Source organism: Cygnus olor, chromosome 4 (assembly GCF_009769625.2).
Source record: "Cygnus olor isolate bCygOlo1 chromosome 4, bCygOlo1.pri.v2, whole genome shotgun sequence".
In the NCBI taxonomy this organism is placed as follows: domain Eukaryota; kingdom Metazoa; phylum Chordata; class Aves; order Anseriformes; family Anatidae; genus Cygnus; species Cygnus olor.
Genome location: NC_049172.1, coordinates 9,916,524 through 9,933,025, shown reverse-complemented (window position 1 = coordinate 9,933,025; position 16,502 = coordinate 9,916,524). Strand labels below are relative to the sequence as shown.

The 16,502-nt window shown below is 38.2% G+C and overlaps 1 protein-coding gene across 3 annotated transcripts in view; it reads left to right on the top strand.

Annotated features, from left to right (window-relative positions):
• GRID2 (glutamate ionotropic receptor delta type subunit 2) overlaps window positions 1-16,502 on the top strand; it is an 805,832-nt gene that overhangs the window by 546,937 nt on the left and 242,393 nt on the right. For all 3 annotated transcript variants that reach the window (XM_040555872.1, XM_040555874.1, XM_040555875.1), the window contains one exon: window positions 14,988-15,041. In XM_040555872.1, coding sequence (XP_040411806.1) covers window positions 14,988-15,041 — 54 coding nt within the window. The remainder of the gene's footprint in view (window positions 1-14,987; window positions 15,042-16,502) is intronic.

Below are 16,502 nucleotides of genomic sequence, written 5' to 3'. Positions count from 1 at the left end.
CATTGCAATAATGAAGCTTTCTGATATATGTTTCCAGGATGCCAGTGCAGAAAATGATCTTCAACTTTCATGCATACTTAGAATTTTTGTCTTTCATGAGCTTTAGTGCATATCCATCTCTCACGAACTTTAATCCATATTTATTTAAAGTCCCTTCCTTTCCCTTCTCCAAGTTTCTAGTTGATCATAAAAGAAATTTTCCTTTATTTTTTTCTCTTTTATTTTTTATAATTCTCTTGATTTCTGTAGTGAAATGCTTAGTGTGTGCATAAGAAACTACCATAAAAAGATGGGTTATGGAAGGCAATGCCAATCAAAGTGACGAGCAGTAGGAGTAAATGTGTCAGTTTCCCTGGCTGCTCTTGCTCTGATGGCCGACTAGAAGGTGACCTCTTGCTCAGTAGGAGGGCAGCAGTCAGAAAAACTGAAAAAAAATGGGGTAAATACTTAGAATATATAAATAAATAAATAATTATGAAATACCAGTTAAGGCTCTCCAGGTGCAGCCTTTCCTGTGCTTCTGAAATCAGACAGGATATGTTTCTTTTCATCTTGATGGTGCTTCAGTGGTGGAGATCAAACGTGGTGTTGGCAGATGAGAGAGCATCAGAACTCCAGGCAGACATCCAGGGCTGACAGGGACATACGTGCCCATCAGCAGATTAGGCACTGCCATACATTGGGAATGGTCAGCCTGAAGAAGAGAAGGCTCCAGGGAGACCTCATTACAGCCTTGCAGTGCTTAAAGGGGGCCTATAAAAAAGATGGAGAACAACTTTTTACTTGGACAGATAATGACAGGACATGGGGGAATGGTTTTAAATTAAAAGAGGGGAGATCTAGATTAGATGTTTGGAGGAAATTCTTCACTCACAGGGTGGTGAGGCAGTGGGACAGGTTGCCCAGAGAAGCTGTGGGTGCCCCATCCCTGGAAGTGTTCAAGACCAGGCTGGATGGGGCTTTGGGCAACCTGATCTGGTGGGAGGTGTCCCTGCCCATGGGGGTTGGAACTGGGTGGTCTTTAAAGTCCCTTCCAATCCAAGCCATTCTGTGATTCTGTGATATATAAAACACTTGGATGAAATAGTGTGCTCCTAAATGAGGCTATGGAAATGTTTTCAGCACAGTTAGAGAGCAGTGTCTGGGCATTTATGCTTAATTGCATGGCAGATGTGCATCCCATTCCAGTGATCTCTGTCTCTTGTTGCTCACAGGTGAGGTTCCTGGATAGGGAAGGGTTTTCCCCATTCCTGTCCTTGACTTAGCTTCGGGAAATGGCTCAGGCAGTCACCTGACACATTTGACAAATCTCTACTGTGCTGTGCCAGCCTGTCTGCCTGGGATGTGTTGGGATGTAATTAGACTTGAGGTGGGCCATAATTATGCTCACACATTCAGAGTTTTGCTTAGGTCAACAGCAAGTTTCTCTGTAATTTATTTCTTCATGACAGATGTGTAGTTTTCCCACATCCTGCACAATAGACCAAATAATGACCTTCCAAAATTGTTGTGATTTCTTTCTTTCTGCCTTTCCTTTTATTTCTTTCTATTTTTTTATCTGGCTTAGCTTTTGTTGTGGTTTAACCAGGCAGGCAGCTAAGCACCACACAACCATTTGCTCATTGCCTCCCCCCTCCACTAATGGGGAAGTAATCAGGAAAAAAATAGTAAAAGCTCATGGGTTAAGATAAAGACAGTTTAATAGGATGCAAAAGGAATGGAAAATAATAATAATAATAACAATAATAATAAAAATATACAAAGCAAGTGATGCACAGTGCAATTGCTCACCACCTGCTGACTAATGCCCATCCCATCCCTAAGCAGCTGCCCCATGTGCAGCCAACTGCCCTATATTTACTATCCAGCATGACACCACATGGTATGGATTCTCTGCTTGGCCAGTTTGGGTCAGCTGTCCTGGTGCTGTCCCCTCCCAGCTCCTGCTGCACCCCCAGCCTGCCCGCTGGCAGGATGGTGTGAAAAGCTGAAAAGTCCTTGGCTTAGTGTCAGCGCTGCTCTGCAACAATTAAAACATCAGTGTGATATCAACATTGTTCTCATCCTAAATCCCAAACACAGCACTATGCCAGCTAATTAGAATAAATTAAACTCTATCCCAGCTGAAACCAGGGCAGCTTTCTACTCTGTCTGTATATTTGGAGACTCACAAAGAACTCATGACGTACTTACTCCCAGCTGAAAATACAACCTTATAGCCAACTTGTTTTCCCTATCAATCAGTCTGGAGAGAATAGCGCTCTATCTTGTTGATCATTCTTGTGTAAAGCTCATGTATCACTTCAAGGATTGTCTGGCTATTGGTTCTGTCAGTTTGCTTCTATCACCATCCAAAAGTAAAGACCATGTGCACATAATATTAATAGTTGGAAGAGGAGATATATATCACAGCTCTGGTTCACGTTAGTCAAAAAGGATGATTGAAAGAACGCTATGAAAATGCAGTGCTTAAAGGTAAAAAGATGTTTGACAGTACCTAAGGGAGAGAGAAATGTGATTCTGGAAAAATTATGACAGTCTGTATGATGTGCCTTCCATAATTTACATCAGGGATCTGGACCTGTAGTCTCTTATATGGATGAGTTATTTTTCTCACGTGAGTAATTTCGACTGAGTAATTATATTGAGGAACTGTTACCATGAGTCAAGATACTGACGTTTATCAGTCTAAACTCAAAAAAAAAACAATTAAAAATTATGCCATTAGCTTCTTTTTCATGAAGAAATACAGTTGGAATCCAGGTTTAGACTGATATGATCTTTAATGCTTCTTTTTGCAAAAGTGTTTGTCTTCCTGTTTCTTCATAGCCCCTTTTACTAAGGCTATCACCTCTTTCATGAATGCTGTTAAAATGCAGAACCAGTTGTCTTTTTAATAATGTGCGTGTTGGGGTGGTTTTTGTTGTTGTTGTTTTTTGTTTGTTTTTGTGTTTGTTGTTTTGTTTTTTCCTTTTCTGGAATGCTCGAATCGTCATAAAGTTCTCCTACTCTTTTCACTTTTCTCCATCAAATCTTTCCAATTTATTTTTAAAAGATGATAGCAGGGATCTAATTTAAGCTTCTTTGTTCAGTAGGCGAAAACAAATGAGCAACTATTCCACAATGAAAATTCCTGAGAAATAATTCTTATCGCCTTTATCCCTGTAAATTATTAAAGAACTGCACAGAATAGCACAAATTACAATTTCTTTAAGTGTGTTATGATGTGGTTTTTCTTAAAATCGCAACATTTACCTCTCCTATAAAGCCTTTGCATTCTGTTTTTAACACCTTAAAACAGAAGTTATTTGTAATACCTACCCATACTTGAGGGCTAGAAAGTTTCACCTGCTTGTGTGAATGAGCACTTGTCTGGTTGTGCTGTTCAGTAGCTGGTTAAGTGTGATCTGATCTGTTAGCATCTGTCCTGTATTATTATTATCAGACATAACATTACATAGAATACTTTGTATTCACTTTGAACTTTATCTTGGTAACAACTTTCAATGAAATACCTGAATGATTTCATATCTAAGGTAAGCAGATGTAGCTTTGCAAATAGATTTCTGACCAGCACCCCACCTGCAGTGCTGCGTTCAGCCCTGGGGCCCCCAGCACAAGAAGAACATGGATCCATATACTGAGTTCAAAGGAGGGCTATGAGGATGATCAGAGGGCTGGAGCACCTCTCCTGTGAAGGCTAGATGAGAGAGCTGGGGTTGTTCAGCCTGGAGAAGAGAAGGCTCCAGGGAGACTTTATAGTGGCCTTCCAGTACCTAAAGGGGGCCTACAGGAGAGCTGGGGAGGGACTCTTTGTCAGGGAGTACAGTGGTAGGACAAGGGGGAATGAGTTTTAAAGTAGAACAGGGTAGATTTACATTAGATATCAGGAAGAAATTCTTTACTATGAGGTTGGTGAGGCACTGGAACAGGCTGCCCAGAGAAGCTGTGGATGCCCCATCCATGGAGGTGTTCAAGGCCAGGCTGGATGGGGCTTTGGGCAACCTGGTCTGGTGGGAGGTGTCCCTGCCCATGACGGGGGGTTGGAATTAGATGGTCTTTAAGGTCCCTTCCAACCCAAAACAGTCTACGATCCTATGAAAATTTAAAACCTTTATGAAATAAGGCTGCTGGTATTTTGATTCACACCTTTTTGAAGACTCATTGAGTCCTTATGCAGATCTTCTGGATTTGCAGAGGCTTTGGACCATTACTAAGAGTGATTGATATTGTTGCTGAGTCATCAAGCACAGAAACGAAAATAGCTGATGGTCTTCACATTTGATATTGCTGTTTGGTAGTCAGAATATTTTCAGTACATTTACAATAGATTTTATCTTGGTGCATATAGTGTTGGGAGGATTTTTTTGCAGGGAGCTTCAAGCCTGCAGCCAGTTAGAACTCTATTAAACTGCTCTTGATTCTTGAACTCCTATTACCAAAAAATAAATAAATAAAGAACTAAATAAATGCTTTCAGCCTGCTTACTTGGAGAGGAGCTGAATGCTAAGTTTGTGTGCAAGTCAAAAATGTGGGCTATCTTGCTTGAACCTTTGTTGCTGCTGTTCTCTACAGATATGTGAAATGACAGGAGAGGCACCTCCATAATGCTCAAGAGCAAAAAGAGATGATGGCTTTACTGATATTTTGTCACTTGAGCAGTGACCTTCGTTAATAACACCTGTGATAGGAAAATGAAATACTTTCTGTTTCAGTAATGTCAAGCTGATGCTTGGCAACAAATGCTTTTAAGGCGGACAGCGAAGAAGAAAAAAAGAGCAGCACCGTTACATTCTGTAGTACTAGATTTTTAATATTTCCCTTGCTACATAGGCAGACTGGATCTTGAGTTTACTAACAGATGTAAAAGGAGCTGAAAACACATTTCCGTATCACTAAAAAAATACATAACATGCTGCCAACATAATCAGGGCTGGATTTTCAAGGCATTCAACTTACATTTAAAAAGCTGAATAGAATGGGCAAGTTTCCAAAAGCAGTCAGCATCCTGAGGAAAATCTGGCTAACTTATGGATGCTGAGCAATTCAGAAGGACTGGCCCTAAAATAGTCCCTTAACACTCTAGGAAAAAGAAGATGGATTGAGCCTTGCATTTTCAGTTTGTTGATATGAATTTGATCTACATGTTTACTAATTTTCCTACTTAAATGCTTTTTAAACCTCTAAACACAACAGCACCCACACCTAGCAAAAGAGAGCAGAAGAATGATGTCAAATGGACTGTTTTAAATTTAATCAGTATTTTATTTCCCTTCGGTTGGTGGAACTGGGAGTGGACAGGAAGCTTTTCTCATTGAAGTTGGCTGCTACTAAGAGAATTGGTATTTTGTCTTTGGGTTTTTCATTTTTTTGCTTTTAAACAGTGACAAACTAAAAGCATTTTCTCATATTACCAAAAAGCTTTCCGAATCAGTGACCCTGCTTCTTGTATTGCTGTTCATTGCTTCCCTCTTCCTCAACTCGTGGTTTTCAGCCTCTTTCTGACAGTGGTTTCCATCCTAATTATCAATTCTTCTTCTCATTAAACTGGTGTAAAGCAAGAGTAATTGTAGTACAATATGTAGAATTACTCAGGTGTAAAATCAGGTATGGATGAGAAGGGAGAGGTTATTTAAAAACACCACCCTTACATGATTCCTTTACAAGTTTTATTTGAATCAATGTCCTTTTCTTGAGTGCAGTCAACCCAACTAATGCACGCTGGGAAGGAGACGTACAAATGTACTTTTCTTCCGTTTTAACTGTTCACTGCCTTACTAAAGTGGTAAAAGTTAGTCATGGTGCACAATTAGACATATTATGAATATACCTCCATGCTGGAGACAAATTTAAAGAGAGAGCAAATGTGAATTTACATATTTATATGAGCTACCAAAAGAGCACATATTGAAATTATGACATATATCATTTTGTCATCTGCATTTTCTCCTGCTGCATCCAAAACTCTCTTCACTAGCTGCCTCGTTACCTAAAGCATACATTAAGAATGACCCATCATCAAACTTGACAGTTCTTTTTCCTCTACTAGTGAAAGCCTAGAGCTAATGGTTATTTGCTTGAGCTTCTCTTGGCAGATTAACAGGTTGAAAAGCTTCTTCATATCCACAAGTTTTGACATGAACAAAAATGTCAACATCAGCAAGGCAATTATTTTCCCTCTATTGGAGGACATGTCAACAGCCTTCAGTCTGGAGATGGGTTGTTCAAAGGGTAGCTCTTGCATGTCTTTGGGTGTGAAAGGTGGTGGGGTGTTAAAAAGCAAACAACGTTTGTGAGAAATGTTACCACCTTTTAATCTACGCAAAGGAGGAAATTTTGAGATTTCAGCACAGATTTAGACTTCTTATGTTTGATTCTTCACCTTCAAATGTCATGGCAACCAGCTTAATTCATAGCTCATGTTCAACTCAGATACTCAAGTTTTTTGCTAACTTTCTAACTTCCAAATTGATTTCATCTTAAAAAAAATAAATAAATAAGAGGAACAGTTGAGGAGCAGAGATCTTTAAGCAAAGTACTACTACTATGAAAAATCTCCAGTTACATGTTGAAAAGATTCCAGTAAATTCTTAAGAAAAAGTAGCACAGGCAATTGTACAACAGTAACAAATCTGAATTTACATGAGGGTTTGAATCTCATTAGTTTGAAATATGCAGTTTCCAGGTGGGAGGTACATTATTGTTCACTGAGAATACTATTTTTCTACTTTTTAGTGTCTGTCTTTGAGTGCAAGTGGTGTAATGTTTTACTCATGGTTTTGAGTTCAAGCAGAGTAATTCAGAATGGAACTGTGTGGTTTTTGTTTTTTTTTGCATATTTTACAGTGGATATTACAAGCACTTTTTATAATGATAATCAGAACATAAATCAAAACATAAATTTGGAAATAGCAAAACTGACTATAAGAATAAAATAATCCTTAAAATGAAAAATGTTTAAAATACAATAAGTATCACTTTAAAACCTGTATTCTACAGGTTGACCTCAGAGGAGGATGCATGGGTTTAGATTCCTATAAAATAAACACATTATTAGCTCTTCTCAATGATGAAGGAAATGAAAAAATTTAAATGACCATTTCTACCAGACAGAAGGCACTTTTAGTGTTCCCAGTGCAAGTCTATGGTCATATTCTCTGAAGTATTAATGCTGTGTTTATTTACAGTCTGGAACATTTAACTGTTGATTTGTTTTCTTATATGCCTTTAGTATGGGTCTGATTTCTCTACTTGAACAGTCTCCATCTCTTAAGATCTCCCCTATATCTTAAAATCTTAATACAAGAGAGGCGAAGTCTTCCCTGGAGCTTTACTTGCTTTAAATATAATAAAGATGTCAAGCGAAATCAATGTAAAACTAATTATTTAGTGGAATAACCCAATTTTATTTAGTTTGAAAGTATCATCTGTTGAAATAAATCTGGGAAACAAAAAGGAAAACTGATCAAGTGGTTCAACTGCTTCTTTCTTTTTCAAAGAAATGTGCTCCCATTAGACAAGCAAATTAAGATATGTCAGCCATCTCAGCTGTCCTTGGAAGGACACTGGAAGACTTCCTTTCCCCCCAAAGTGCTGTAGAAGCTTGCTTTTCGGTACTTGGTAACTAGATGATGAGTAGTCTAGGGAATTCGCTGTCAGGTTTCTCCCAGTGTATTCCATTTTGCTTAGAAGGAACCTGAAGGAACAAAATCCCAGGAAAGGATGTTGCTCCATACCAATAAAAATAATAAGTACCGTAATGTTTTTTTTTTTTCCTCTCAAGTGTGGAAATGGTTAGGGATTAAAATTGGATTCCAAAAATATTGCCTTTGGTGAAGAGAGATTTTTATGAGCTTTAGTTTCTGGTGTGCAAGAATGAGCTTTACAAATCAGCAACTGATTTCCCTACTGAGAAGTTCAAAGGCTAAGACCAGAGACACAGAAAAGGTCTTACTGTGACACCAGGAGGAAGTAATGGTACGGATAGCATGATAAAATGGCAGTGGTTTAAGGATTTCCATGCTCAAGTCCTGCAGTGTTGAATTTGATGTAGTACACCTCTGTGCATTTACTTTTCCAGTCTTCAGCCTATCACCTACCTTTCTTTGTACTACCTGTACATCAGCGATGTAGTTGTCTTTTAGCTTTAACATTTTGGTTTGCATGCTACTGCCTGAGGAGCCATCTAGACTGCCCTAGGTGCCCAAACTGTTCAAACCACATTTCTTCAGTTAAAGGATATGCTGAGAAATGGCTTCTGAGTTCTTATATTTGTTTGGGGATTTTGCAGGGTGGGGGCTCCCTGTCTCATATACCTGTACAGGATAACATTTTTTAATCATATCTTAGGGATCAACAAATTGCTATGTTCTTAGGAGAGATGAAGACAAGTATTTGCCTATAAAACAGCAGTGGTGACTCCAAGAAGCAGGTCTATGAAAAGACCAGACAACAAGTCTAATGATATTGGACAAAAGCAATTTATCAGTCTTCCAGCTGGAAGAGTACAGTATAGATTACAAGACAGTGTAAATGGGGCATATTGTAGATAGAGGATGTTTGGAAGAGGTTAGCATGAGTTTGTCCCAGCTCAACTCTTGGGAAAACTGACTAAAAAATCACTTTCTAAATGATTTCAATACCAGTCAGTTCCAAAGCAAGGGATTATGCAATGCCATCTGCTGGCTTCTGTGAAAAATCAAACAGAGAATGTGGTTTGCTTGGTGGTGGTCCAGCAGAAAGAGATTCTGCTCCTGGTGGGGCAGAAAATTAACATGAGGGCCAGCTCTAGTTGGAGACACTTCTTCAGCATTTTGAGAAATGAGTCATGACACCTCAGTGGCTACTTGTAGAGCAGTTCCAGCTGCAGCAAAGCTAAAATTGGAGGCTGGGAGCTGTTCCCTGTGTTTCAAACAGGAGACACTTGAGATGGCCAGATTCCGCATGGATCTTTCCATACATGCAGATGAATTTTGAAGATCCAGAATAGTTTTCCTTTGTGTCCTTCGCAAGGGTTCTTGTCTGTATCTGGTAGTTTTGGCTCATGTCTTTTGGCCATATCTTATAAGGAAGGAGACATGTAGAGAATTTTTAATTTCATTTTCCAGGAAACTGCATGCCCATTTTGTTGGGAAGCTATTTTGCTTTCTTGCTTGTTACTGTAAGAAATATTATCCTGAGAAGTAATGAGAATTATTATGAGAAAAGCTTGCATGCTGACAATACTGCTGCTTTATTTGCTTTGGATTGTCTCGCATTAAGCCCATTTGAAGGTTTGAGTATGAACAATAGAAATAGCTGTGATAAATTGTCAGGCTCTTCCAAAGATTCAGAAGTTCTGGAGTTACTGCCAATGACAGATGGTTTGTCCTTGCTCATCACTTGTCTTCTTGACAGCATTTTTCTACTCTATGCAAAATCTCCCTTGGTGTGCAGTTTAATTCTTTAGAAAAAGAAAATTATTTTCTGCTTCATCCATGTTCTTGCTCATCAATTCAATAGCACCCGTGTTTGACTAGGTGGAACACCTTCCTCATGAACCAGAAGTTTGATTTATTTTAAAAGGGTGTTAAGAAAACCGCTGGAGTTTGTCATGAGCGCATTTCTGAAGTTACAAAGATGTTAAGAATGATCTTTTATATCTACTGCTGTGGATAGCACTCCATACTCGACAGGCTGTTTCGTTTGCTGCAGGATTTACGCAACTAATGACACAGTGTTTTCAAATACTCCAGTGTGAACTCTCAAGCTGAGCAGTGGTTGAGTGGGTAGAGAATGAATCTTCTTTTTAGTTTTTCCACAATTTCATATAGTCTGTTTCAGAACTGGCCTGCCCACATACTGCTTTAGCTCTTACAACTGGAGAATTATGTGATATGTCAGTAAATACTAGCAGCCTATACATGAAAAAATGCTGAATGACAAAAAATAGAAATTGTTCATTTAAGTTGTTGGCTCTATTGGCCATTTTCTGCTTGTTGCCTGATTTAGTTGGGTGAGACAGAACTGTGTGAGTTGCTTTGGGCATTGGGCTGCAAGGATGCAGCTCCCCAGTTCATACAGGAGTTCATCTGCTTATGCACATTCCTGCAGTGAAGGCACTCAGCAGCACACTGGAAACGCCACCTCAACAGCACAAAATGTTTTATTTAGTATTGTTTTCATTGTGAACACCAGAAAGGCAGCCAGCCAGTTTCAAATATTTACCCTCTCAATAAGTAGTCTGAACTACACAACAGTTGATACAGAATTGAGACGTTTCTGCTGCTTCTAGCTACTGCTAATATGATTCAACAGTTAATAAAGCAAAATATTGTCTTGCAGCCATGTTGGGTTAGGCCAAAGACTACTTCATTGTCTTATCTCTAAAAGCTTCCATAAATGAATGCCTAAAGAAGAGTAAGAATGGGATAACCATATACAGTACTGTGTCCTAATAGTCTCTCAGCTACCAGCTATGTTTAGGTTTAGAGAGCCTGCTGTGTTGAGTATAGCTTTGTGTGCCTAGTTAACCACAGCTGGATTCTTGCATGATTTCCCCTAGATAAGTATGAAAAAAGAATTTGTCAATATGTGTATGGTTTTATTCCTTTTCGGAAAGGGTTAGCTCCCTGCCATTTAATATCTGTGTAGGATTTTGTTGTTCTGCCATCATTATGAATGCACACCATAGTTTTTCTCAGTTTCATCTTAAGAGGTGAGGTATATAAACAATATGGTCACCTGCCTTCTGTCTCATATGGAAATTTCCAATCTGTCCCTTGCCTTTCCAGAGTGCACAGCACTTGCTTCTTGTCACAGAGCCAGCAGAACAAGCAGATGAATCTGAAACTTGCATCATATTCAAACAGTTGGGGTCTTAAGGTCCCTAGCTCCTACACGCCCCCATCAAATTTTTTTATTGCTTCTAATATGCAGGATATCAGATTTCTTTTTCATTAATGCCCTTATGACTTTGCAAGTGTTATTTTGTACATTCATTGTTCCCTGGCACAAAACACAAGTTCATGCCAGCTCATTTGATATGCATGCAGATGTGAATTTCAACAAGAAAAAGATTGTCACTCAGATAACAGATACATTTCAACTTTTTGAACATATTAGCTTCCACAGGAGTATGTAATGAAGTTGTTTAGAAGGTTTCTATGACTATGTTGTATGTGCTTTTTGGTTAGGATCAATTTTAGCAGAACCAGACAAGCTCTTTTTTTTTTTTTTTTAAACAGTAATGTTATTTGTTATCATCCCTTCCAAGTGAAGATGCAGTGGCTTTCTAAGTAAACAAAACAGCAAACTCAGTAGAAAGACAAGGGCATTATGGAACATTGTGTCATGACTGTAAAGACATGCCACTGTTTTGCTGACAGATAATTGGGGATAGGCTGTGTTGCTGCTAGCTTTAAATTTTTTTTTTGACTGATTTAATGTATTCATGAACTTGTAAACATATGCTTAATAACTGCTGATTGAGAGAATCTTCTGACAGATTATGCGTATGATTACTACTGGTGTTTGAAGAAAACTTCAGGATTGAAGAACTTGTTTCAAGCTTCAAAACTGAAGGAAGGACACACATAGTATTGTATTTATTTTTCTGTAAAACAGTGGCTGTGCCTGTGCATTCTCCTAACACACTGAAAAACTTCGAAAGCACAATAATTGTAAAATATCAGAAGGCTATTAACAATGGTAGTGATAATAGTGAAGTGCCCTGCAATTCATAAGGACATAGTCAGAATCTGCACTGCCCAACTTCAGAGTCGATTAAACAAAAAATATTGGCCATGCTGGGAGAAGAGAGGTGCTGAGAGGTGAGGGACTGAGACACAGCATCCTGATCCTGCTGAAATGGGCAGCTCTTCTGTGAGTGTTTTCAGGGTGACTTAGGATTTCATCAGTTAAGACCAGATGGACCAAGGACACAAAGATGGTCCTGAAATGCCAGTTGAATGCTGGGTCCCAGTTTAGAGGTAAATCTGTATTTCATCAATATTATTATTATTAATAATAATATTTAGCAACTTTCTTGGGATATCATCAGTTGTATTTTTAAGCAACCACTTTCAAAATGAGAAGTTTTTGAATGGAAGCTTTGGGTGTATTGGCTAAGGAAAATGCCAAAAAGCAACTTGTGACAGACTGAAAGGAAAAGTGAATTCTTAAATCATGGGCTATTCATAGCCCATCTAAACTTAGAATATATTTGTTTGAGTGTCTCTGAGTACATTACAAGTTCGTCTCAGCTTGACGCAAGCTTTTTGAAAATGGATTTAATATTAAATAGATTCATGAATGCATAAACTTTAATGGATAAAACATGATCTTTCTGCTGAGGAGTTTCAACTTCAACTAAAAAAAACCTGATATATTTCATCTTATGCATTGCAAGTTACAAATAAATCCGTCATGGTTAGCCTGAGATGTTTGAGTGAGACCAGTCAGAGTCAAGTTTAAGTGGTCTATGAGCTGTGTAGAATAAAAATTGTGACTTAAAACCCTACTCTGTTGTAAAGTCCTTATCTAATTGAAATTTGAGAGACTAGACAAAGTAGTCACACATAACCAAATATTTTTTTAAAAAACTAAATGAACTGAAACTAAAGTTTTAATGTAAGGTAAAGTGCATTAAAATCTGATCAGCAGATGTTTCAGGCACAAAGAAGTGATCAACCCCACTTTCACTGTTAGTAAAAACTGAAATGAAAGTGTTAATATTCATTTTGTAGAAGATTCCTTCATTCTGAAGATTCAGTTGAGTGCAATTTTGAAGCAGAGCAAGAGCTGAGGAGTATTTTTTGGAATATAATCATTTTCATTTCCCTAACACCACTAGGAGCCTTGACTCTGAAGATCTCCATCTGACAGGTTGTCTCAGAGCCACAGGAACCTTGGGAGACCTCGTCGTGAGCACAGTAGTCAGGGCAGAATAACTGTCCCTGGTGGGATGTCCTGAACCCAGAAGTTTGGAGGAATAAATTTGCCAGGGAAAGAAGAACCAGCAAAAAATGGCAGATTTTCAAACCTACTTATGTTTTTGGAAATTCTGCTTACTTTCCAGCATAAACACATGTAGATTGACTAGCAGGATTGTTTCTGTTTCAGTCAGGTGTTGATTTGTTTTGTCTCATGGGAAATTTAAATGATACTGCTTATGATGTAAATGGCATAAACTTTCTATAGTTTGGAACTTGGGAGTAAATGCTGCCTTGAGAACATTATGATTACTGTTGTGTCAGTTTTTAACTTTTCTGTCTTCCTGGGTGCATTTGTCTTCCAGCTGGTTTGATATGAGAGAGATGGTTACAAGCGATGCTCCAGCTCAAGCATCTGCTCAGGTCCTGTTGTCTTGCCCCCCATCTCTTACTCACTTTCCTTTTCCTTTCCATGTGCCATGTAGACACCTACTGTAGAAAATGTAAGAAAACATCAAAGGAACACGGCAAAATATGCTGTTGTCACCACAGAGAAAGAGCAACAAATCTAAATTTCAAGTAAAGCGAGGACCCTGATTCCTACTGCTAATAATACTGAAATTTTCTGGGAGCACATTAGCATCCATGGCTTTCATTTCCCCTGATTTCTTAGTGGCACTCTGAGAGTTTCAAATAAGAGCTCCATTCATATACTGCTGCTCTTGCTTTTTTTCCCCAGTCTCTCTAGATCAGAATTTCCAATCTTGCCTGTCACTGTAGTAAATAAGTAGTGACCCCAATTCTAATGGTCTCTGAATTAATAATGAAGGTTAGCGGTATGGGGTCTTTTGCTGCTTTTAAGGTTTGTAGCCGGTTAAATTGTTCTCCTTTGGACATTGTACAGTATAAATTGTAATCATCCTGGGCAGCTACTATTAGTGGTAGTCATTGTTAAAAGGTAAACATGCCTGCTGTACAATGATCCAAGTAGCAACAGACCAGCACCAGTCATCTATTTAAACGTTATAACACTGCAAGTTCCAAGCCCTGTTTCTGTTTTTGTCTTTTTTTTTTTTTTCTAGATTTTAAAAGACTTTTAAGTATCCACTGGTTTTAAACTGTGAAACAAGATGGTGATTATACAAACAAAATTAGATTAACTTTGTTTTAAAACTATATCAGTGTCAATGCCAATTCAGTTTCATTTCGAGAAAAAAACATAAAGGCATCCAGCCTCTCCTATAGTTTTACTGGTCTTCATCCAATCAATGATTTCTTTCCTAGCTAATGAAGGAAGACCATTTGCATTTTTTTTCCTCTTTGCTTCCAGTGCAAAGGGGAATCGAATATGATTTGCCACAAAAGTGTAGTGAATTCAAGAAGGGAAATAACAGGGCTGAGTGAAAAATGAGTTAGGAAGTAAAATTTCAGGCCAGCATGGAGGCATCTCCTAGACTATTTTTCAGCAAAGGAAAGGACAGGATGCATGGGAGAAGGATTTGAGGCCCTCTGTGAGCATAGCCAGGGACAGGCCATCGTTCATCATTCCAGTGACAGCACTCTTTCTCAAGAAAATTTTTTCCTCACCACTCTGCATTTCTGTAAGTGTTTCTGTAAGTGCAATTACTATAAGGATTGTTGGCTTTTATTGTTATTTTTTTTTTCTCCAGCTCACAGGCTTCCAGGCTAGGTGTGCACTGGGAAGGCCTCAGAGGCAAGAGTACAAAAATCTGACATGAGTTGTCTGATATTCATTTTCAGCCTTCCTCTCTGTTGCTTCATCTCACCACACAATATTAAGGCAAAAACGATTTCATTTTCTCCTCAGTCAACATATTCTCTTCTGTGATGCCAGCAGTGAGATGTATTTTCCAACTTTAATTAGCAAGTCAAACAATAACACAAATGCTTCTGCAGAATTTTACTAAAGGTTTTCTATCCTCAGTTGAATAACAAAGGTCTTAAAGAGCATGTGCTTCGTTTTTTGTCATTTGCAGAGAGCATCCATTTCATTTTTTATTTTTTTCTGGTTTTCATAAGCAAGATGACTGATAGCTGATTTGTTCTCTATTTCAGGTCGTGGAGACTAATTTGGTTGCTTTTGACTGTCACTGGATCATTATAAATGAGGTAACTGTCAAGTGAACATTGCTGTGAACCATGAACCCTGTTTTCAGGCTTACTGACAAATATTTATGCCGATCTTGCATTTGCCAACAGGAAGCAGTAGCTACAACAAAGTTCAGGCTTGCTGAGAGGGTGGACATTTAATAGAAATAGAATGACAAGGTTTAGGATTTTGTTGTTTCGTCTTGACTATTTTAAAGAGAAGTCCTTGAATGCATAAATGAAAAATAATCTGAAAACCAAAAAAAAAACTTTCCTACTGAATATCTTGAGCTTTCACTTTTGTCTTGACTTGAGCTGACTGTTTTAAAGGATCTCCTTAAGATCTTTTTTCATGCAGAACAGATCTTTTCTACTGGAGTGCTTGTGTTTCATTCATATTTTAATTACTTATTAAAATATAAAAATAAAAATACCATCTTTCCCTTTCCTATAAGAATTTCCCTAAAATTCAATCATGTTTGGTACCCAAAACCTCAGTGGGAGGCTTTTTGGTAGACTTCTCAATCAGGTCATATGTCAATGTTCCTGAAGGAAAAGAAAAGAAGTTAAACTGAGATCCTATTTTTAAACTGTGAAATAGGTTCTTCCATGAACACTTGTCAGCTAAACTATGACAAGTCAGTGTGTAGTAGTTTTGCATATAAAACATTGAACAATGCAGTTGTTCGTAGATTTGAAGGCATTCAGATTTTTTTTATTTTCGTTTCTGAAAAGCAATTTAGGTCCAGAATGGCTGAGTTCCCAGAGGAGGTAACTCACCCCTAATGTGTAGGTCATGCATCTCCTTGATGTTCTCAGAATAAAAGATTGCTTGGAGAAATTGCATGTGATTTGCAGATCTGCTCTCCAGATTTACTGTGCACTTCTGTTTTCCTATCTAGTTAATAGATTTTCATTAGTGCAGTGTGCTTAGTAGCAAGGTACTTAATATGAAGCTTTTTTTTTCAAGGTTATAGTAAGGTATAGTGTGTTACAGTGAGATAGTACTTTGGCCAGTGGATTTCAAGCCAATTTTCTGTGGAGAAAATTATGCCTCACTAAGTGCTGGGTTCAGGAAAAATTATTTCTTTGCACCCTGTATTGCTCCTGACCAGTAATTTTGTTTGTTCTTCAGCACTGGACAGAGTGGGCCTTAGTGGTTGAGAACCCCACTCTAAACTACAGAAGGTCATATGAACTGCACACAGATTTTATTTTTCCTGTCAGATTAAACTAGAATTCACTTGCAGTGAAAGGTCTCTTCAATGGGAGTGTTGATCTGTACTCTTCTAAGTTATTAGTTTTAAAAAAGACATGAGCCAAATCTAGATCAGTAGAAGTCAACCATTAAACTCAGTATCAAGAAATTCCTAGACAGGTTCCTAGACAGAGCCCAGAATAAGGTATTTGCTTTTTACATGCATCAGCTCCTCCACTCTCAAAATCAAAAATAAAACCAAGGATCCATTCCCAGCATGCATA